We start from the raw sequence: 21,801 nt of genomic DNA, 5'->3' as shown, positions 1-21,801 counted from the left end.
ATTTTATTTTTGTCCAAAAAATCATTTTATTTTGTTTTAGCAAGCAGAAAGAGAGTGTATTCAATTAATTGATACTATGGGGTATGGGCTAGCTAAATATGAAGTAGTGGTGCTCTTAACAGGCCTTTAAGGGACCTTTTGGATCATGTATTGATCTTTTCTAAACGATTTTACGTCTCCAGATACCAATTTGCACCCCTCTATGCAAAATCCTTTAATTTTATTTTTATTCCGAAAATGAAGTATTATATACTCTCTCTGTCCTATTTTAAGTGGTGTTTTATGATTTTTATTTTGTCTCATTTTAAATGATGTTCTCACTAATCTAGGTAGAATTTAATATGATTTGAATTTTATGACCAATTATAAAATACTGTATTTTTTTATTATTGGTTAAACTAGTTTTATTTAATACTCCCTCTGTTTCAGAAAGATATATATTCTAGGAAAATTTTTTGTTTCAAAAAGATGTATTTTTCATGTTTTCAAAACATATTTCGTTAATTAATAATGAAAAATTGTGTGTTTCAAAAACATTAATTGCATTTTTTGAAATTCTATTGGTTTAAAAATATAGAAAATATAAAATTACAAAAAATTATGCATTAATAACTAAGTTTTAATATGATTTCTTAATAAGTGTGAAAATCCTAGAAAATGCATCTTTAAAAAACAGAGGGAGTATTTTTTTTTGTTACCAAGATAAACTACATAAAAATATGTGTTTTCTTAATCTATGTGCAATAACCTAAAACATCACATAAAGTGGGACAGATGGAGTATATGCTTAATATGTTACAACTTACAATTAAATTTAGATAACACCAACAAGTAGTAATTAATAACGAGAGTTATGTACGTTCAAGAGTAGCAACAATGTTAATTGTCTTAGAAAATCATACTTTATAACCTATGGATTACTTTGATTACGATTTATCTGGTCAGTGATAGCGAAGGACCAACGTAGAGTACACGTCTCTTTCTTTCCTCTTCACTTGTATCTTTCAAAATTAAACGAGGAGTTGATTTTATCCTTGGAAATATTATTTTGGTTTTTTGGTAATATGCGATGTCATTGTATTGCTGTGTATCATTACATTAAACGTGAGTCAACTCTATTAACTTGCAATATATTATTCCCTCTCTTTCATATTTTTTTGTTATACAAAAAATGTCATCTTACAATTCTATTATTCACGAACAAACCAAGCGTTTTTCTCCTATTAATCGAGTAATTGGCGTTCCTCAGAGTTAGTGCTGGGTTTGCGGGTCGACCCGCCCCGACCCGCCCCGCCCCGCTGCGGGTCGACTCATTTTTTCGATTCAAAAAATTCGACCCGCTTGACCCGCATCTAAAAATGTAAGACCCGCCCCGCCCCGCATAAATTAGCGGGTAACCCGCGGGACTCGCGGGTAATATAAAAAATAATAAAAAATAATTATTTTAATTAATATTTTTTTGAAAAATAATATAAATAATATATTTTAATTAAATTTTAAAAAATATTCGTATTTTTTATATTTTTATTATAAAAAACATAATTTTTACTAAAAAAAATCATATTTTAAAAAGAATTTTTTTTTTTTAATTTTGCGGGTTGGCGGGTACCCGCAGTTTAAATTCGGTCGACCCGCACCCGCCCCGCGTTAAAATCACTCGACCCGCACCCGCACCCGCGAACAATTTTTTTCAAATCACTCGACCCGCATCCGCCCCGCGGCGGGTCAAACGGGGCGGGGCCCGCGGATAATGAATCAAATTCCCAGCACTACTCAGAGTTGACGTCGTCGAAGAAAATAGCATGTCGTAACAAGGGATAATTCAGATGTGGTAGAAAACAACGTGCGACTTGAATTGAAAGACATAATCTAATGTGGTTGTTTTGATAAATTATACTCCATCCGTTTTTGAATAAGTATCACTTTTATATTTTTTGCATATATTGATAAAATGACGAAAATATATGTAAATTATTATTAATTACACATTTCTGACCAATAACATTTGAGATAAATAAAATTATTTATAAATTCAATGCAGTTTGCAATTAATTTTCAGCTGAAAGTAAGTATAATTGTAAAGTAATATTTTTTGTGTAACAAGAAAAAAATGCTAGAATAACACTTATTATGAAACATAAGAAATACTTATTTCCAGCTGAAAATTAATTGTAAATTGCATTGATTTTATAAATAATTTTTTTTTGTTTCAAATAATATCGGTCAGAGAGGTGTAATAATAAAAAAATTATATATATTTCTGGTACTTTCTTAATATGTGTAAAAATGTCAAAGTGACATTTATATAAAAACTGAGAGAGTATTTGTTTGTAATGATATAAACAAGTATTCTTGAATAAACTTTCTTAGAATGCGACTGTTCCGGATTATATAATTAACTAAAACTTTATGATAAACAGAAATTTTTAATTATCTTCCTCGTTGGACTCGTACACATATTTTAAAAATGCCCACGCCAAAAAGAAAGTTTAAACAGAACAGGACAATACCTCACGTTTGTCAAATTTCAGAAGTATATACTATCAGCAAAAGATAACTACATGTTTACTGAATCCCAAAAACTAAAGTGATTTTCGAGTTTGGTTATACTTTATTCATGGATCATTTTACACTATTTCCGATTGGCAAAGTGAAATTATGATCAAAAGGAAAAGGAAAAGAAAGTGGAAATTATTTAAAAAAAAAAAAAGTGGAAATTATTTATCGTACACATATAAGGATCAGGCATGAAAGCAAGAGAACAAGAGCATGAGACAAGTCTTGAGCGAGTTGCCAAGAGAGCCGCCCGTCTTCTTCAGCTTCATGATTTTCTTCTTGTTCTTGGAGCACTTCCTCTGTTTCTTGGACGACAAGTGGTCGTCACCATCGTAGCATTCGAACGTATAGCTTCTGAGGTATTTTTGTCTGTTGAATCTGTAGACCTCGGGGCTTAAGTATCTAACGTAATCCACGGGTGACTGAAGAGGTACGTCTTTTGCACCTGCTTTATCTACTCTGGCTGCGTTTTGAACATTTTTTATCATCATTTTTTGTTGTTGTCGACGGATCCTAAAGATAAGCTTTGTATGTTTTTATAGCGTGGCCTGCTGAAAAGAGAATGATTTATAATTTACAAACTGGCCTTTTGATGATTGAATTAGTCGCTACTCACTGGGTGATACGACTTTGTAGGTTGGTACAGCGCTAGATAATTGTTTTTGGAAAATTCTTTTTCAAATATCCAAATAACGTGTAGGTGTAAAATAAATGTGGTTCCAATCAAGAGAGCCAGACGTCACTGATTCGCCCGTCAAGATATAGTATGGGCCTTGGCCCGTTTCAAATATATCGCGTTGATTTATTCTGACCACTATTCGACTAGGGCCACATTAGCTAAACCTAAACTATATGAAACGTTAGTTTCGATCGTCAAAATGTAGAGAGCTTTACATATTAAAGTACTTTATGGATTGAAGTTTACACAATGAGTACTTTGCACTTTAGGTGTACTTTACATTCAAGTTTTTTAGTCAATTTATCAATAGAAAGTACTCCACAAACTGTAAGTATGCGAAAATGTAAATAGACAATAGAAAAATATGTCTTTGTGTAGTTTTTTGTATATATAAATTTTAATGGCATCGATACATTGAATAATGGGAAAATGGTCATTTAAATCATGAACTTTTTAATTTGGTCGAAAAAAGGCATGAACTTTCTCATGGACCATTTAAAGCATATACTTATTTTGATTAGCCATTTAAGGCATCAACTAAGTTCGACAAAGCCAATTTGAATACGTCGTTAATTCCATTAACAGAGCTATTAGATGGGGTTAATTGCCGTTATTACCTCTGTTAAACACCAAACGGTGTCGTTTTAAAATTAGAAAACCCCCAAATCCATATATCCCCAAATCGAAATCCCTAAATCCCTAATTCTCAGAACGCTCAATTGATCAGACACGTTCTCTTCAAAATGATAAGAAAGAAGGGAATTCCAAGAGAAAAGATACCTTATCGACGAGGACAGGGGAAGAATGATGAATCTTCGAAAGGCGGAAGTGAAGCAGAAGCTCGTGAGGCCAGAGCAGCTGCTCGCGAAGAAAGAGCTCGTGAGGAAGAGACTCGTGAAGCAGAGAATCGTGCAGCAATGGCTCGTGAAGCAAGAGCACAGGCTCGTGAAGCAAGGGCTCGTGTACTAGAGGCGAGCGAAGTAGAGAATCGTGAAGAAAGGACTCGTGAAGTGGATGAGGCTTGTGAAGTAGAGGCGACTGACGAAAGGGCTCGTGAAGCTAAGGCTCGAGCAGGGGCTTGTGAAGTAGAGGCGACTGACGAAAGGGCTCGTGAAGCTAGGCTTCGTGAAGCTAAGGCCCGAGCAGAGGCTTGTAGAGAAGAGAATCGTGGGGAAGAAGATGATGTAAGTGAAGACGATTGTGCTGTGTTTGGCGATGATGATTTTAATGGTCTTGAAGATGGTGCTGATGAAGAGAATGAAGATGATCAAACACATAATGAGGAAGAGGAACACCTCGAAGAGGAAGCTGATGAAGAAAACATGGATGAAGAAGCTGCGAGAGATGAAGGAGATGGAAGTGATGCTGACAGTGGAGATGATATCTGGGACGATGAGAGGATTCCCGATCCTTTGTCTTCTGATGACGATGAAGATGAGGAAGCGCAAATTCGTAGAGACCATGAAGATCCGGACGAACTACTTGCTTTGGGAAAAACATATAACTCTGCAGAAGACTTCAAGCTTGCTGTTCTGAGGTATTCTTTAAAAACCAGATATGATATAAAGCTTTACAGGTCGCAAGCAATGAGGATTGGTGCTAAGTGTTCAGATACTGATGTTCCTTGTGGCTGGAGGATTTATTGTTCTTATGAGAAGAGAAAGCATAAGATGCAAGTGAAAGTTTATATCAATGAGCATACCTGTGTCAGATCGGGTTATTCAAAGATGTTGAAGCGATCGACTATAGCATGGCTCTTTGCAGAGAGGTTGAGACTGAATTCCAAACTGACAAAGCAAGAGATGGCTTCAGAGATTTTGAGAGAATACAATCTGGCTGTAAGCGATGAGCAATGTGGTAAGGCGAAGACAAAGGTTTTGAGAGAAAGAAAAGCAAGTCATGAAGCTCATTTTGCTCGGATTTGGGACTATCAAGCTGAGGTACTCCGAACTAACAAAGGCACCAAGTTTGAGATTGAGACAATCCCTGGACCGAGTGTTGGAAGCAAACAGAGGTTCTATCGTCTTTTTATTTGTTTCAGTTCACAAAGAGAGTCTTGGAAGCAAACATGTCGGCCCATCATAGGTTTAGATGGTGCTTTTCTTAAGTGGGACATTAAGGGACATCTTTTAGCTGCAGTAGGTAGGGATGGAGATAATAGGATAGTTCCTATTGCGTGAGCAGTAGTTGAGATTGAGAATGACGATAACTGGGACTGGTTTGTCAGACATCTCTCTCATACTTTGGGTCTCGATGATGGAAGAAATGTAGCAATAATTTCAGATAAACAGAAGGTAACTATATCATCTTCCATTTTGAGTCTTTTTTTGTTGTCTTTCAATGTAGTAACTCTTTTTTTTTTGCAGGGTTTAGTGAAAGCTATTCACAACGTGCTACCAAGTGCTGAGCATCGCCAATGTTGCAAACACATCATGGATAACTGGAAGAAAGACAGCCACGACTTGCAACTAAAGCGTCTATTTTGGAAGATTGCACGCAGCTACACCAAAGGGGAATATTTTGCCAATTTGGAGGCCTTGGAGAAGTACAATCCAAATGCTTTCACTTCACTACAGAAGACTAATCCTCCATCATGGTCTAGAGCTTTCTTTAGGACTGGTTACTACTGCAATGACAACCTGAACAACCTGAGTGAGTCTTTTAATAGGACTATTCGTCAAGCAAGGAGAAAACCATTGCTAGACATGTTAGAAGATATCAGAAGACAGTGTATGGTGCGTAATGAAAAGAGGTCTATTATTGCCAGCAGATTGAAGACTAAGTTCACTAAGAGAGCTCATGCTGAGATAGAAAAGATGATAGCAGGAACACAACACTGCATCAGACACATGGCTAGGAATAATTTCCATGAGGTTGAGCTGAATGATGTTGGTTATTCTGTTGATATGAACACATGGACATGTGGTTGTAGAAAGTGGGAGATGGTTGGGATACCATGTGTTCATGCTGCAGCAGTGATAATAGGGAGAAAAGAACAGGTTGGAAATTACGTCTCAGACTACTACAAAACGAAAACGTGGCAGGAAACTTACAAAAACGGAATAAGACCTGTCCAAGGCATGCTGTTGTGGCCTCGATTGAATAGACTACCTGTCTTGCCTCCACCTTGGCGAAATGGTGATCCAGGAAGGCCGAGTAACTATGCAAGGAAGAAAGGAAGATATGAGACAGCGGCTTCTTCGAGTAACACAAGGTTATCACGTGCCTTCAGAGTGATGACATGTTCGAACTGCAACCAAGAAGGCCACAACAAGAAAAAATGTCCAAATGAGACTGCTGCTCCTGAACCAAAACGACCAAGAGGTCGACCAAGAAAAAATCAGGTTAGTTTGTTTATTTCTTCTACTAAAACTGCATTGCTATTGTTGAGGTGTACGAATATTTACTCTCTTTTATATAGGATGGACTGTCTCAAGGTCAAGGAACACAAGGTTTGTCTCAAGGTCAAGGAACACAAGGGTTGTCTCAAGGTCAAGGACAAGGATCACAAGAGTTGTTTCAAGTTCAAGTACAAGAACAGGGATCACAAGGCTGGGCTTCTTGGCTCGGTTGAAGAGAATGGACTGTTGTTTGTCGTTTAAAAACTGGATTTGTTTTGGTTGTGGATCATGGTTTGTTGTTTTATTTCGGTGGAACCTGCTATGCTGTTTTTCTTAATGTTGTTTTAAACTGAAGTTCTTTTGGCTGTGGATCATGCTTTGTTGATGTTTTATTTTGGATCTATCATGTTTAACTGATCGATGTTTAGCTTATATGGTTTTCATTTTCAGAATACTCATTCTAGCAACAAGAAAATCATGAAACAAACATGAATGTCTCATTACCATACCCAGTGCACTGAAACACAACAACAATGTCAAATGCAAACTCAAAGACAACAACAATGTCGACATACATGACATACATAGAAGAAACATCAAAGCTACATAGAAGTAAATGCAGACTTGCTTTTCATAGCTTTACCAAACATTAAGAAAGCAATGCAAATGACCACAAAGCAAACACACACAAAGCACAACATCATCAACGCTTTCCACTTCTTTATTTCCATCTCGCTCCTTGCTACACCTTCTTTCAAATCTTTAATCAAAGTCTTTAACTCATCTACCTCAGTTATGGTATTAGTAAGCTTCCTGCCAATGATTTCGATTTTTGGAATAGCATCTTCAACCTCTTCACACACAGCATCCTCAACCCACTTGAATAAATGTCCCTAATTCATGATCAAATTAGATGTTAATATCAAACTAACATAAAAAACATCTCAGAGGCTGTTTAAATAACGTAAACATCTAACAAGCTTACATCTTTTTTGGTTATGCAACGGTAGAAAGGTCTTCCTGGATTCTCTTGTATCTTCAATAGGTAAGGCTTTACGCGTAAACCACACTCACACTTCACTGGGAATCCACGAATTTCTCCCCCATGATTTATCTCTGAAGATGAACTCATCAGAAAATTGAGACGAAATTGTAAAGAAAGTATGTTTTGAACTTTCTGGGAATTAGGGATTTAGGGATTTCGATTTGGAGATATATGGATTTGGGGGTTTTCTAATTTTAAAACGACATCGTTTGGTGTTTAACAGAGGTAATAACGGCAATTAACCCCGTCTAATAGCTCTGTTAATGGAATTAACGACGTATTCAAATTGGCTTTGTCGAACTTAGTTGATGCCTTAAATGGCTAATCAAAATAAGTATATGATTTAAATGGTCCATGAAAAAGTTCATGTCTTTTTTCGACCAAATTAAAAAGTTCATGATTTAAATGACCATTTTCCCGTTGAATAATGTATACACGAACAATAACAGCGTTGGGCTTGTGATTGGATGTTAACTTTTTTCTTTGTTTGTTTTGAGCTAAAAACAATCTGATCATCCTGCTCTTGCTTGATTTTATTTTCTTAAGCTAGTTTTTTTTCTTCTTTTTATTGGAAGCTGAGAAACGGCGACGTTTATAGAAAGGGAGGGAAACCCCCGTGATTGAATCGCGTGGAAAAAAAAAAGTCAAAGAGGAATGTGGTTACGCCACGTGCATGAAAAACAGCTGGAATGTTGGACCACAAAGGAAAATTTATCTTTCTTCTCGTCCAAAACCGACTTCTTTTGCCTTTCCTCATGACCTATTCAACGCATCTGGAGAGAGAGAGTGGTGGGTGTACTTTGTTAATGGAAGAAGATCGGGGCGCAGTTTCCACATAAAGAAAAGGAAAGGAAAGGGAAGAGAGCTTTTTGAATTTGGGCTGTAAACTAAACTCAAAAGACATAAGACATACATATTATGGCTTTGGAATCTTCTACTCGGTTAGCAATCCGAGTCGTTCTGGCTCTGGGTAAGTTTTGACTTAACTTACTTTGATTATTTTAAAAATTCATCTTCTTCATCTACTGTATCCCCACCCACATCCTAGTCGTTCGTTCGTTCTCTCTTGTTAAAGTTTGACGGCCCTTAAAAAAAGATTCTCCCTCAAGTATAAAAAAGTTTCAAATCTCTCTCTCTCTCTCTCTTTTAAAATGGGTCGTTGAGTCTTTCAGCAACGCGTCGACCTCAAAACATTTGGGAATTGTAGCAAAAAATCAAATCATGTGAATTTTTTTTTTTTAGTTTTTTTGTCTCTGCATTCCACTTCCAGCTCAAGCTTCCCTTCTCCTGGCTAATCTCGGGTTTGTCTGATTCGTTTCGATCATCTTCTGTTACATCGTTTCACACATTCTTAGTTACCACTAGTGGTAGGCATAGATTCTGTTTCATTACCAAGCTGCGTATCAAGTGATCTCTGTGTGTTTTTCTTGTTCTGTATCTAAATCATAATGTCCATAGTCCTAATTAGCCAAACTGAATAGTTTCCTAATGCTGTCAACTTTCTTTACCTAGTTAGTTTTCGTTTATTTGGTTAAATTCCAAGTATTTTGGCATTTGCTTCTTGATGTAAAAATTGAGATATTTGGCTTAGACTAGTGAAATCTTTTGATCATTGGGGTGGGTCAGATTACTTCCTTCTAAAATGTTTGATCCCCTCACAGGGGAAAGGCTGCCCAAAATAGGTGAAAAAGTGGGATCCAGAAGATGTGGTGCCTCTCTTGCTTCAAACCCTCTACTTCTGAGGTTATTTCGTATCTTCACTTGTTCCTTTTTTGGCTCCATTTTTTTCTTTCTTTTCTTCCTAGAATCTAACTTTTTGGCGTCTGAAAAAAACTGTAGTTTGAAGCAGAAATTAATCTTGCCTTAGAAGTTTCACAGCATGAAGCTGACATTCAAGAAGCTCAACAGCTTGATTCCGCCATTCAAGAATCTTCTCGTCTCCAAAAACTAGAAGAGGAAAAGGGAAAAAGGCGTACCAGAGAGTTAGAAAAGGATGCGCAGATTGCCCGTGCTTTGCAATATGATGAAAGAGACAACCAGCTGAAAGATGAGCAGCCTGCTAAGACTGTTGTGGAGAGTTCTAAGGAGAAACGCAAAAGCAAACAGTTTGAAGAACAAGTGAAGAAGGATGAACAGATAGCGCAAGATCTTCAGAACCGCTTAAACAAGAACGCATTTGAGGAAAGACCAGGGGCCCTGCGTGATAAAGCTGTGCTTGACGACAAAGACGAGCAGCTTGCTAAAACCGCTAAGAGCTCAAAGAAGAAACGCAAAAGCAAACAGTTTGAAGAACAAGTGAAGAAGGATGAACAGGTAGCACAAGATCTTCAAAACCGCTTAAACAAGATGACATATGAGGATAGTCCAGGGCTGCATGATAACTCTGTGTTGGACGACAAAGATGAGCAGCTTGCTAAAACCGTTAAGAGCTCAAAGGAAAAACGGAAAAGCAAACAGTTTGAAGAACAAGTGAAAAAGGATGAACAGGTAGCACAAGATCTTCAAAACCGCTTAAACAAGATGGCATATGAGGAAAGTCCAGGGCTGCGTGATAGCGCTGTGTTGGACGATAAAGATGAGCAGCTTGCTATCACCGCTAAGAGTTCAAAGGAGAAACGCAAAAGAAAACAGTTTGAAGAACAGGTGAAGAATGATGAACAGATAGCGCAAGATCTTCAAAACCAATTTAGTGAGATAGCATACAAGGAAAGTATGGAGCTGCATGACAACTCTGTGCTGGGTAATGAAGATGAGCAGTTTCCTAAGACCGCTGGGACGAGTTTCAAGCTTAAAGGTAAAGAAAAGATACTTGAACAAGTGAAGAAGGATGAAGAACTCGCTGCCAGAGTTCATGAGAGTCTAAACATGGTAAGAGTCTCATTCTCGACTTGAGGAAATAAAAATATCCACATATATTTATATGTCCTGATCTGATTAAGAATGTTTCACTTGTAAGCATGTGAAGAAGGATGAAGAAGAACTTGCTTCTAGATCGTCATTGGATGAAGAAGAACAGCGGTTAATTTGGGAGAGTTTGAAGGGCAAGGGTAAAATAAAGGAACTCACAGACGAGGAGGAAGAAAATGGAAAGCTTCCAGAGATGAATCCTCCTCGAATGTAAGCTTATATGTCTGTTGCTACTTGTCCTTGTAATTCTAACTTATATTCTATTTGCTGACCTGATCAAGAATGTTTCGCGTCTGTAGCATGTGTGGTGGTTGCAACTTTGAGATTGAACATGGAAGATCTGTGGATGTCTTGGGTGTTCTTTGGCATCCTGAGTGTCTCTGGTGTGATGCTTGCCACAGACCAATAACTGTCCAGGAGGTTGAAAACCATGTAGGAAAACGAAAAACTCTTTTTCTTTGAAATCTGCTTGGTATTTTAATGTACTCGACTTGCTTATTTATATTTTTAATGCAAAACCTGAATCCTTGGTATCTATTATCTAACACCTTAGGTTTCAAACTCAAGAGGCAAGTTTCACAAGACCTGCTATGAACGGTACTGCTATATCTGCAAAGAGAGGAAGGTATATACCTTTTGATTCTCTTGTGTATTTTTTTCATGGCGTGACCACCATAAATGTAAATGTGACAGAGTATTCTTTCAGATGAAAAAATACAATCATCATCCTTTCTGGGAGGAGAGGTACTGCCCTGCTCATGAATCTGATGGAACTCCCAAATGTTTCAGTTGCGAGAGGCTAGAGGTGAGTAGTAAAAAAAACAATTGGTTAAAATGGGATGCAATGAGATGAAGAATTAGCCACTCGGAAAAAAGTGAAGGAAACTATAGTCCTCGGGTTTGACTTCTTATAGGATCTCTTCTTTTCTTTACTTTACTTTACAGCCTAGGGGAACGAACTATGTAAAGCTTGGTGATCGTCGGTGGCAATGTCTAGAATGTATGGAATCTGCGGTAATGGATACTTATGAAGCCTCGCCTCTGCATTTTGAAATCCGTGAATTCTTCGAAGGCTTAAACATGAAGATTGAGAAAGAATTTCCTTTTCTTTTGGTGGAGAAACAAGCGCTGAATAAAGCTGAGCAGGAAGAGAAGATTGTGAGTTCACTTCCTAATCGATCTTTTTCTTTCTCTCTTTCACTCTGTCTCATATGTTAGTTTCTTCTACACAAGCAGGACTACCAATTTGAGGTGGTAACCAGAGGAATTTGTCTGTCTGAAGCGCAGACCATCACAAGTGTAAGAACACTTTTTACGAGCTTTTAGAGTCCAAAACTAGATGAGAATTCATGACTTTAATTCTTCTGGTCCAGGTATCAAAAAGGCCAAGGATGGGGCCGGACAACCAGCTAATTGACATGGTTACAGAGTCTCAAAGTGTTGTTCGTGACTGCGAGGTCACTGCAATTCTCATCCTATATGGACTACCTAGGTATTGCAACGTGCCTCATCTCACATCTTATTAGATCTCTTGCCCCAATAGACTCAATGAAATCTTATGTTCACACACACACACACACACACACACACAGGTTAATGACAGGATATATCTTGGCTCACGAGATGATGCATGCTTATCTAAGACTCAATGGTATGTATAAACACCCTGAATATCTAGTAAGGATTATTTGATCATCATCCTCCGAGGGAGAGGTCTGACAAGTGTGTGTTTTGGTTTTAGTGACAGGATATAAGAATCTGAACAACGTTATTGAAGAGGGAATATGCCAAGTGCTAGGGCACTTGTGGTTGGAGTCTCAGACATACGCCCCTATTGAGGCTACTGAAGCAGCAGCTTCTTCTTCTTCTCACGCTCCAGCTGCTACTGCATCCAAGAAAGGTGTATGCTCTGATTTTGAGAAGAAGCTGGTGGATTTTTGCAAGAATCAGATAGAAACAGATGATTCGCCTGTCTACGGTGTGGGGTTCAGAAAAGTTAACAAGATGGTGACAAATTCCAGCCTCAAGGAAACCCTCAAAGAGATTATTCACCGGGGTTGAAGAAGATACCAGATTCAGCGTTTTGAATCACCCTACACACTCGTCGACACGACACATACATTACCATAGCCCTACATATATTCTACAGACTCACGCTTTCAAACCATAACCAAAGTACCCCTTTTTTATTCTGCTTTTTCTTCTCTGGTGTGTTTTCTTTTTTACTTTATGGGATTGTGCTGCTTTGTGTGAAATGGCTATGTTGCTGTGTGTAAACTACCTTTTCAACCTTACGAGGATTTTGCCTTAATCAACAGTATCTTTGTCGGATTTAAACTCTGGCGGGAGATTCATCCCCTTTTGAAACTCAAGGAAATGCTTTCTCAAGTTTTTTTTTTTTTTTTTGTGATGTACAGAGATCATGTTAATACAGCCAAAGTCTTGTGTATATATTTACAAAAAGTTTGACAATGAACTTTGGTTCCGAAACCGACTACTGTATATACTTCCAGATTCTGATAAATTTAAAAATAATTATTCTAAAGTTATTTACGTTCTTGGGCCTACAGTTCTTGTACCTTTGTGGAGTGAAGAAGGCAAGGGCATCTTCCGGGAAATTGCGCGGCAAGAATTGTCCCCATGAGAGTGACACCCACTTACGCATTGTAGTTAAAGTGATTTCTGAGCCTTTTTTTTTCTTCTTCTTATGTTGACCCAAGCATACACTGTTTTGTTCACGCGGAATACCAAGTCGCCCAAGGAAGAGGAAGAAACAGGAAGACCACCTCCATGCCATGTCGATCTCGGATGTGGCCTCTTTGGTTGGAGGTGCTGCTCTGGGAGCTCCTTTTTCTGTTATTTTTAATCTGTTGACTGAAGAGGTCAGTAAAGTGAAGGAATTCAAACCTATTTCCAAAGATCTCTTATCAACCTTGAAGAGACTGGTCCCGATTATCAACATGATCGATTCGATGCACGTGCAACAAGGATCGGGCCCATGTGAGGGTGAACTAACGTTTCTGCTCAAAACGATGGAAAGAGCTAAGGAAATGGTTAGTAAGTGCTCACGCGTCCAGTGGTACAGTCTTGCCGAGAAAGCTTGGTATACCAGGAAAATAAAAGAAATCAATCAGGATCTTCTCAGGTTTTGTCAGCAAGATTTACAGCTGATCCAGTACAAGTACCAGTTGCATTCCATGTCAAGCCTGAATACGAAAATTGACCTATTGAGTGATACCGCTAAAGGATCTGCGGAGCTTTTTGTAGTACCGCAGCCTGAAACAGTTACTATATTTTGGTTGATCCGGCCATTGAGGGAGCTAAAGAAGATGCTTCTTGAAGACCAAGCGGTTACTGTCGTGGTCTCTGCTCCTTCTGACTGCGGGAAGACCATGTTGGTTACAAAGCTCTGCCATGATGCGGATGTTATAGGTACACACATAGTCTTCGTTTTCTATTGGCACTATTACATTGGGATAAATAAGTTTTCTCATGTAGTATTTAAATTTGGCAGGAAAGTTTAAGCAGATCTTCTTTATCACTGTGTCAAAAGCCCCTAACGTAAGCCTCATCGTCCAGAGGTTTCTCCAGTACACAGGTCGTGACGCAAAGGCATTTGCGGACGACATGGATGCAAAGCTCTGCATTCAACAGTTGCTTCAGCGACTCGGGGAGAATGGGCCTATTTTGTTGGTTTTAGATGATGTTTGGCCTGAGGATGAGTCCTTGCTTAATATGTTTCTGATTCAGTTACCGGACTACAAGATTTTGGTGACTTCTCGGTTCGAGTTCCTGCGTTTTGGTCCCACTTATTATTTGGAACCCTTGATAGATGAAGATGTCAAGAACCTTTTCAAGGGCTGCACATCGCACCCCAACTGTTCACCATGCGCTAAGCATAACGATCTTCTCCTAAAGGTATGGGCACATATGAAGGGTAATGCAAGTCCTATATCATCTCATTACTGAAAAATGAGGCTCAGGTCAATTCATTGATTTTCTAAATAGCTAGTATTCATTATTTTATCCAAAAAGAAAAGAAAATAAACATTTCATTGATGATGAAAGAATAAATTCAGTCATTTTACTTTTGACTTTGCGAGGATTCAGCTAGGGGACCGGTGCAATTTTGTATTACCTGCAGCGAACCCTCCGTGCAATTTGTTATTACCTGCAGCGAACCCTCCTTGCAGGTAGTAAATTTATGTACTGAGGAATGGGTGTTACAACCTTATTCTGTTCCGAGGTGACAGAAGTGCCGACTCTTTTATGCTTCGCCGTCGACTTAGTAGATGACTATTCCTGTTACTTGAGACTTTATGTCTCGGAAATTAAGGAACAGATATATATATATGCTCTGTTGATATAGCGTTTTCGAGTTCCTTGTCTTGAATTACGTATGTCCTGACCTGGTTAAGTATATTTTTCGCTTGTAGTAGCATATGTGGCGGTTGCAATTATGAGATTGAACATGAAAGACCTGTGGATGTCTTTGGTGTTCTTTGGCATCGTGAATGTTTCTGTTGTGATGCTTGCCGCAAACCAATTGCTACGAACGAGGTTCAAAACCATGTAAGAAAAAACTCTCTTTGGAATTGCTTGGTAGTTGGTTTTCCAATCTCCGTTTGTATTATTTGATGGAAAACATAAATTCTCGATAACTAACTCTTCAGGTTTCAAACTCAAGAGGTAAGTTTCACAAAAGCTGCTATGCACGGTACTGCTATGTCTGCGAGAACATGAAGGTATTAACAAGTTATGTATCCTTGTTTGGTAATTTTCACGGTGAGGATTGAATGTTTACATTTACTGTGTTCTTTCAGATGAAAAAATTCCATCTGCACTATTTCTGGAAGGAGATGTACTGCCCTGCTCATGATTCTGATGGAACTCCCATGTGTTTCAGTTGCGAGAGGCTAGAGGTGAGTTTGCCTCTTAAAATGCTAAAACACGGTTAAAAGGGATGAGATGAATAATTCACCGCTCGAATAAAGAGAAGGAAACTATAGTCCTCGGGTTTGACTTCTTATAGGATCTCTTCTTTTCTTTGCTTTACAGCCTAGGGGAACGAACTATGTAAAGCTCGGTGATGATCGATGGCTATGCCTAGAGTGCGTGGAATCTGCGGTTATGGATACTTATGAAGTCCAGGCTCTGCACTTTGATATCCGTGAATTCTTCGAAGGCTTAAACATGAAGATTGAGAAAGAATTTCCTCTTCTTTTGGTGGAAAAACAAGCGCTGAATAGAGCTCAGCAGGAAGAGAAGATTGTGAGTACATTTCCTAATCAAAACGTCCATACTTTTCCCTTCTCTCATATGCTAGTTTCCACACGAACAGGACTACCTATCTGAGTTGGTAACCAGAGGAATTTGTCTGTCTGAAGCGCAGACTATCATAAGTGTAAGAACACTGTTACGCGCTTTAGAGTCTAAAAACTAGTTAAACAATCAATACCTCTTTCTCACGAGGTTTATGTTCGTACACAAGCAGGACTATCAGAATGGGGAGGTTATCGGAGGTATTTGCCTGAGGGGAAACCAGATTGTCACAAGTGTAAGACAGTATATAAGATCAACATGGTACTTTTAGAAACTTCAACTAGATTGCACTTTTAACTCTGTTACACACAGGTCTCAAAAGGGCCACGGATGGGGCGGAACAAGCACCTAATAGGCCTGTGTACTGAGTCCCAAAGGGTTGCGAGTGAGTTCGAGGTCACTGCAATTCTCGTCTTATATGGACTTCCAAGGTACTATGAACCTTCTTTAAACTCATCAAATCCTTCGAAGGAGTCACATAGACTAAAACAAAGCTCTCTTGACACGCAGGTTAATGACAGGATATATATTGGCTCGCGAGATGATGCATGCTTATCTTAGACTCAATGGTAAAGAACACCCAATTTTGATTGATCATTCCTCACCAAGAAAAAAGAGGATGAGGTCTCACAAGTTTATTTTGGTTTGGTTACAGGATATAGGAATCTGAATAACGTTATTGAAGAAGGAATATGCCAAGTGCTCGGCCACATGTGGTTGGAGTCTCAGACGTACGCCACCACTGACACATCAAAGAAAGGAGAGAGCGCTGGTTTCGAGAGAAAGCTGGTGGAATTTTTGAAGAATAAGATAGAAACAGATGATTCACCGGTCTATGGTGACGGGTTCAGGAAAGTTAACCACATGGTGAACAAGTCCAGCCTCCCGGAAACGCTCGAAGAGATTCGTCGCTGGGGTTGAAAACGATCACAGTTTTAAACCTGCCATTTACGACACATATGTGTAAGATTTATGTTGACATCACTAGTACCCTTTCGGTTTTTTACTTCTCTATTGTCTTTTCACCGTGTCAACACTGGTAAAACTTATTAAGCTTTGTCTAAACTATTTCTTTCTTTCTTCCTATTAAGTTGAAACCTTGTTAATTTCAGAGAACCTTGCCTCAAAACAGCTGTATCCTCGTTTGATTCATTCCAACTTTTTAAAAGTTTGTTTATCTTCTTTCCGATTTTAAACAAACTCCCATACTGGAATCATTTTATACAAATCTGTCTTCGGGCACCATTTTGGCAGCCTATTCATTTCTTGCGTCGTATTAACCAAGCACACAACATGTTCGATCATTTGTCCCAACTAGTTTCCCCATTGTGCGATTAGCCTCCTTTTTTTTCTATTTTATTTCTCTTCTTCTTCGCTTTGATTGTCATCACTTGACATGTTTTCCCCGAGATTCTCCAAATCACTCAAGCCACTCCACTCCGTAATCACCCATCAAATTCGATCCTTCTCCCGTGACCCATTCCCAAGCAAACTCCAGCACTACCTCTACCGAGCTAACCTCATCGATTCCATCCGTCTCACCCTCCGCTCCACCACACCACTCGTCTCCGAAACCGACCTAACCACTCTCTTAAACCACCGTCTCCTCGATTCCTTCGTCGTCAAGAACGCCTTACGCTCCTCTCCTTCCCTCTCCTCCGCCTGGTCTATCTTCAAATCCCTCAGGAAGATTAAACCTCAACTCTCATACGAATCCGAGACGCTCCACGCCTTCGCCACCGTTCTCGCGAAGTTCCATCGCTCTTCGCAGCTCAAATCACTTATCGCACTGGTCCACGCTGGCAAATTCGGTTACGTTCAGTTCAGCTTTATGAATCTCATGAACTTGTATGCAACATCCGGTGATTTCGACTCCGTTCTCAAGACCTGGGACGATGAGTATATATCCTCAGGAGATGAGAATGAGAAGAAGAAAGGATGCACCGAGTCTTACAACATTGTGATGCAAGTCTACGTGAGTTTAGGTAAAGACGCCGAGGCTGTGAATACTTTTGATCAGATGATTAACGACGGAGGGATCCCTAATTCGAGGACGTTCACGATTATGATCGAGCATTTACTGAAATCAGGGAATCTTGATGCTGCTATGGAGGTTTTCGAGGCGTTGCCTTTGATGAGGATCACGAGGACTCTGAAGCATTACTCTGTTCTGGTTGAAGCCTTTGTTGATGCTAAACGGTTTGGTGAAGTCGAGACTCTTCTTGCTGAGATGAAAGCGGATGGGAAGTTCCCTAGCAGACGCATGCTCGAGCCTCTCAAACGCATGAGGGAGGCTGGATTTGAGGATGAAACTGGAGAGTTCTTGAGGGGAATGTTGCCTGATGAGAGAGTGAAGGACATTTCTATGTATTCTATGGATAATCCAAGCGATAGCGAAGAAGAAAAAGAAGAAGATGAACCTTACTACCATGATGCTCAGGTGAAGTTGAAGCCATGGCTGGATCCAAAAGCTTTAGCTAATTCGTTAAAGAAGTGGAGCTCTGATACCGTCGCTGCTTTGGAAGAAGCTAACTTCGTCTGGACGAATCTTTTGGTCTGCAAGATGCTGAGGAACTTTAGATCACATGAAACAGCGTGGAGTTTCTTCTGCTGGGTGGCGGTTCAGCCTGGGTTCACCCACGACGCCTACACGATCGAGAGGATGATGGCTATGTTAGCACGCAACGGGCAGGTTGAACTGGTCGATAAGCTCATCTCCAAAGTGAGAATCGAAGGGATCAAACTACCGTTCAGCACCATCAGGCTGATCATCGATCTTTACGGAGTTTCGAAGAAACCAGAAGCTGCCATCAAGGTGTTCCGCCAAGACAGAACACTCTGCTGCGGTTCAGTGTCGGGTCTCAACCTCATGCTGTTGTACTCATCGCTCTTGAGAACGTTAACGAAATGCAAGAGAAACGCGGAAGCTCTGGAAACGCTGGAAGAGATGGTCTCGACCGGAGTGTCTCCTGATATCCAGACGTTTTCGGGGTTGATGTATCACTTTGCGTTGCAGGGAGAGATTCAGACGGTGCAGAGACTTTTCTCGATGGTGAGACAGATCGGTCTGGAGCCGGATCCTTACATGTTTAAACTTCTTGTCCAAGCTTATTGCAGATGCGAAAGATCGGTGCTCGCTTTCAGAGTGTTCCAAGACATGAAGGACTTGAATCTGGTCCCTGACAGAGAGACCAAAGAGCTGCTCGTGAGGAGTCTGTGGAGAGAAGAGAAGCGAAAAGAGGCGGCTGCGGTTGAAGAAAGCAGTTACTGCGACGAGGAAGGGAATAATAGTAGCGTCTTGCGTTTGGCGTTGAAGGGTCATGTGTGGAACTTTAGTTCAAGAGACATCGCTAGAGTCTACAGTCTCTACCGCGATTGTATTTTGAAACCTCCTAGTTAACTTTTGTTTCCAGTGTTTTAGTTCTTCTATTGGTCCAGTGGTCGTTTAAGAACCTTCGGTTCTGTGATCTCAGGAGGTCTGGTATTAAGTACTTTTATATTAGTCGAGCAAGAAAGAACACGACATGCATCTAATATTTGATTTATTATCTACGAAAATTTTAGAGGTCGCTATACATTTAATTAGTATCCGAATTAGAAGGAACAAAAAAAGGATTAGGATCAACAACGACCAGCTGAATGAGTCAAATCTGGACGGTGTATCTTCTGTAGCTTGGTAAACCTGTCGATATCGAAGTCAAGCGTTTTAATCAAACGTCTCTGCTTGGTCTCGAAACGGCTCTTGTAAAACCCTTCGAAGGAAGGTTCCTTGGCGGTACGGAGGAAGAAGGCGTAACCAGCCATGAAATACGTCGAAGTTACGAAGAAACATATGGGCTCCATCACGTCCCACGACAGCTCCCAAAACGTTAGTCTAAAAAACCCAATCGTTTGGGCTATTACAAGGCCCAATCCGGCCTGTAATTCTCGCCGTACCAGATCATCGGCTTTTTTGTCGATGTCTGATTTTACCATCTCGAGTTGTTCGAACTCTTGTCTCGTCGCGGCGTTGCGAGTGGGTTCGTGTGTCGGAATTAGACCAGCCACGGCTTTTGTTAGCTGTAATGATAATCAAAATTAAGAAACAAACATTAGTTTTTTTTATCAAACGATTTCACTGTAAATAATGCATGTAATAAAAATGAATAATTACCTCTTCCGGTTTAAGGCAGACGAAGTTTCCTAAAACGATGACGTTTCCGGCTTTGTCAAGCATATTCGCGACCCGGTTACCATGTTCGGGATCCGAGTTGTTTTCTCCGCATACCCGAACGAACTCCGAATAGGGAACCCAGTTTTTTCCGATGTCTCTCAGCCTCGATTTCACCATCTCCATTTCCGCTGCTCTCATGAGCTTCTTCACGTCTTCCACCGTAACCGCGGGGAAAGTCCCCGGAGACGTCTTCTCCGGCGTCGGCGGCGGTAGCATCTCGTCAAGGCGAAGCCGATTGTTTGATAAACTCATCTCCTTGAGTTTCTCCATCAGATTGCCTCCTCTTGGAACTATCTCCGGCGAGAAAAATGCCCTTTTGTGGAGAAATCTCCGGCGGATTCCAGAATCTCCGGCGTCTGGAGTAATGCCGGGTTTGGTCGGAGGTCGCATTCGGGTAAGACCCGAATTCCGGAAATAAGTTTTGGAAATGTTGAAGATATTTCGAACTAGTGTTTTCTTTGACGACATCGTCGATCTCTAAAGCTATGTTAGAAAAATAAAGGAAAACGAATGAGAAAAAAAAAAGAATTGATTTGCTTTTAGGAAGGGAGAGACAGAACAGAGAACACGCTTTGTATTTTTGGTCCGATATTAAAAGTGAAGACTTGAAGTGCCTTTTATAGTATTGGCGTTAGGGTCAGAAAGCAACGAGACGCAAATAAAGGAGAAGCTCCTAAGAAACAGCATATTATCACCGATATTTTAACACGACAATTACACACATAGGCGTTATCTATTTCTCATCTTATTAAACTATTTTAAAAGTTAGTTATGACACAGCTAGCTATTTACTCTATTTAAAATTTTAATTAACGATGCTAATAAGATATGGATAGTTAACAAGACCAATAGATATGACCGTCAAATGTTATGCGCAACAATTCAATTTGTTTTTTCATTCGTGTGTGAATACATTAATTAAACATATCTGATATAAAAAGAAAAGACTAAAAACATTGACGATTTTTTTAAAAAAAAGAACATTGACGAATGAAGAATTTAATTCCCATTTTTAAAACATGTACAGCAGTAGTAGTAACAACAATAATATATGATTTAAAAAAAATATATATAGTAGGTGTTTTCATGCACCATGTGCAGTAATAAACTTTTTAAATTTAAAACATATTTAAAAATAAAAATTATAGTAATAGTCCAGATTTTATTATTTTTACCAATATTGTAATATAAGTTTTCTTTAATTAAATATAAAATTAAGATAAAATAAAAATATATTTTAAATTATACTTAGGAATATATATATATATATGTTTAAACTATAATCTTAGATATTTTTATCTATTTATTTTGAATAAAATATATTAAATTAATTTGTATAAAATTAATAAAAAATTATATAAAAGCTGTATAATTATCATAAAGTACAAATGAATATTATTTTTAGATTTTTATATACAAATGAAGTTAATAATATTACGATTAAACATGGATTTAATTGAACATAAAATTAAGATAAAATAATTAATTTTGTTTAAATTTTAAAGTATACTTAAAATAGATATGTATATATTAAAAATTATAATCTTAGATATATTTTTACTATTTTTGGATAAAAAAAATATTTAAATTAGTTTGTGTAATATAAAATATGTATAATTATCAAAAAGTACAAATGAATGGTATTTTGGAATCTTTAGATATATATATATATATAAGAAGTTAATAACATTACGGTTAACAATTATATTTTAAAAAACTGCAAAACAATTTGAAATTT

General features: G+C 38.7%; 5 protein-coding genes across 9 annotated transcripts; 3 read left to right on the top strand and 2 right to left on the bottom strand.

The window, feature by feature from the left end:
- Positions 1-7,051: 7,051 nt before the first annotated feature.
- On the bottom strand, positions 7,052-7,708 carry LOC130495848 (uncharacterized protein At1g43920, Chloroplastic-like). The gene is made up of 3 exons (XM_056987399.1): positions 7,562-7,708; positions 7,273-7,469; positions 7,052-7,178 (listed from the first exon to the last, which is right to left on the bottom strand). Exons 1-3 carry the CDS (start codon positions 7,706-7,708, stop codon positions 7,052-7,054), a joined length of 471 nt encoding a protein of 156 aa, XP_056843379.1.
- A 666-nt stretch (positions 7,709-8,374) lies between these two features.
- On the top strand, positions 8,375-12,859 carry LOC108810748 (protein DA1-related 6-like). 4 transcript variants are annotated; one of them, XM_018582832.2, is made up of 12 exons: positions 8,375-8,591; positions 9,283-9,364; positions 9,461-10,489; positions 10,578-10,738; positions 10,828-10,960; positions 11,082-11,153; positions 11,235-11,333; positions 11,474-11,686; positions 11,765-11,827; positions 11,902-12,020; positions 12,121-12,179; positions 12,270-12,859. In XM_018582832.2, exons 2-12 carry the CDS (start codon positions 9,326-9,328, stop codon positions 12,587-12,589), a joined length of 2,307 nt encoding a protein of 768 aa, XP_018438334.2. In that variant the 5' UTR covers positions 8,375-8,591; positions 9,283-9,325; the 3' UTR covers positions 12,590-12,859. The 4 variants fall into 4 exon arrangements, with proteins under 4 accessions (XP_018438334.2, XP_018438335.2, XP_018438336.2 ...); XM_018582833.2 differs by lacking the exon at positions 8,375-8,591 and adding an exon at positions 8,648-8,922 and having other exon boundaries at positions 12,276-12,859; XM_018582834.2 differs by lacking the exon at positions 8,375-8,591 and adding an exon at positions 8,649-8,922 and having other exon boundaries at positions 10,587-10,738.
- Positions 12,860-12,926: 67 nt separating this feature from the next.
- Positions 12,927-16,966, top strand: LOC108810751 (protein DA1-related 5). 2 transcript variants are annotated; one of them, XM_018582840.2, is made up of 12 exons: positions 12,927-13,960; positions 14,043-14,446; positions 14,639-14,721; positions 14,968-15,100; positions 15,202-15,273; positions 15,352-15,450; positions 15,587-15,799; positions 15,870-15,932; positions 16,023-16,085; positions 16,163-16,281; positions 16,361-16,419; positions 16,506-16,966. In XM_018582840.2, the coding sequence occupies exons 1-12, from the start codon at positions 13,324-13,326 to the stop codon at positions 16,769-16,771; spliced, it is 2,211 nt and encodes a 736-aa protein (XP_018438342.1). In that variant the 5' UTR covers positions 12,927-13,323; the 3' UTR covers positions 16,772-16,966. The 2 variants fall into 2 exon arrangements, with proteins under 2 accessions (XP_018438342.1, XP_018438341.1); XM_018582839.2 differs by having other exon boundaries at positions 14,965-15,100.
- Positions 16,967-17,117: 151 nt separating this feature from the next.
- On the top strand, positions 17,118-19,366 carry LOC108810752 (pentatricopeptide repeat-containing protein At5g66631). Its single transcript, XM_018582841.2, has one exon. It carries the CDS (start codon positions 17,247-17,249, stop codon positions 19,248-19,250), a length of 2,004 nt encoding a protein of 667 aa, XP_018438343.1. The 5' UTR covers positions 17,118-17,246; the 3' UTR covers positions 19,251-19,366.
- Positions 19,367-19,375: 9 nt separating this feature from the next.
- LOC108810753 (calcium uniporter protein 3, mitochondrial) lies at positions 19,376-20,667 on the bottom strand. Its single transcript, XM_018582843.2, has 2 exons — positions 20,004-20,667; positions 19,376-19,909 (listed from the first exon to the last, which is right to left on the bottom strand). Exons 1-2 carry the CDS (start codon positions 20,529-20,531, stop codon positions 19,472-19,474), a joined length of 966 nt encoding a protein of 321 aa, XP_018438345.1. The 5' UTR covers positions 20,532-20,667; the 3' UTR covers positions 19,376-19,471.
- Positions 20,668-21,801: the final 1,134 nt, after the last annotated feature.

Source organism: Raphanus sativus, chromosome 6 (assembly GCF_000801105.2).
Source record: "Raphanus sativus cultivar WK10039 chromosome 6, ASM80110v3, whole genome shotgun sequence".
Taxonomy (NCBI): domain Eukaryota; kingdom Viridiplantae; phylum Streptophyta; class Magnoliopsida; order Brassicales; family Brassicaceae; genus Raphanus; species Raphanus sativus.
This window is presented reverse-complemented; position numbering and strand designations above follow the sequence as displayed.

What these genes read in the sequence shown, in the direction of transcription:
- LOC130495848 (XM_056987399.1), bottom strand. Translation starts at nt 7,708, where the DNA reads ATGAGTTCATCTTCAGAGATAAATCATGGGGGAGAAATTCGTGGATTC. An exon ending in GTTGCATAACCAAAAAAGAT is followed by an intron (nt 7,470 to 7,561) that starts GTAAGCTTGTTA and finishes ATCATGAATTAG; the next exon opens with GGACATTTATTCAAGTGGGT. An exon ending in TGGAAAGCGTTGATGATGTT is followed by an intron (nt 7,179 to 7,272) that starts GTGCTTTGTGTG and finishes ACTTCTATGTAG; the next exon opens with CTTTGATGTTTCTTCTATGT.
- LOC108810748 (XM_018582832.2), top strand. Translation starts at nt 9,326, where the DNA reads ATGTGGTGCCTCTCTTGCTTCAAACCCTCTACTTCTGAG. An exon ending in CTGAGCAGGAAGAGAAGATT is followed by an intron (nt 11,687 to 11,764) that starts GTGAGTTCACTT and finishes CTACACAAGCAG; the next exon opens with GACTACCAATTTGAGGTGGT. An exon ending in AAGCGCAGACCATCACAAGT is followed by an intron (nt 11,828 to 11,901) that starts GTAAGAACACTT and finishes CTTCTGGTCCAG; the next exon opens with GTATCAAAAAGGCCAAGGAT.
- LOC108810751 (XM_018582839.2), top strand. Translation starts at nt 13,324, where the DNA reads ATGTCGATCTCGGATGTGGCCTCTTTGGTTGGAGGTGCTGCTCTGGGA. An exon ending in ATAACGATCTTCTCCTAAAG is followed by an intron (nt 14,447 to 14,638) that starts GTATGGGCACAT and finishes GCGAGGATTCAG; the next exon opens with CTAGGGGACCGGTGCAATTT. An exon ending in CGAACGAGGTTCAAAACCAT is followed by an intron (nt 15,101 to 15,201) that starts GTAAGAAAAAAC and finishes CTAACTCTTCAG; the next exon opens with GTTTCAAACTCAAGAGGTAA.
- LOC108810752 (XM_018582841.2), top strand. Translation starts at nt 17,247, where the DNA reads ATGTTTTCCCCGAGATTCTCCAAATCACTCAAGCCACTCCACTCCGTA.
- LOC108810753 (XM_018582843.2), bottom strand. Translation starts at nt 20,531, where the DNA reads ATGTCGTCAAAGAAAACACTAGTTCGAAATATCTTCAACATTTCCAAA. An exon ending in TCTGCCTTAAACCGGAAGAG is followed by an intron (nt 19,910 to 20,003) that starts GTAATTATTCAT and finishes TTATCATTACAG; the next exon opens with CTAACAAAAGCCGTGGCTGG.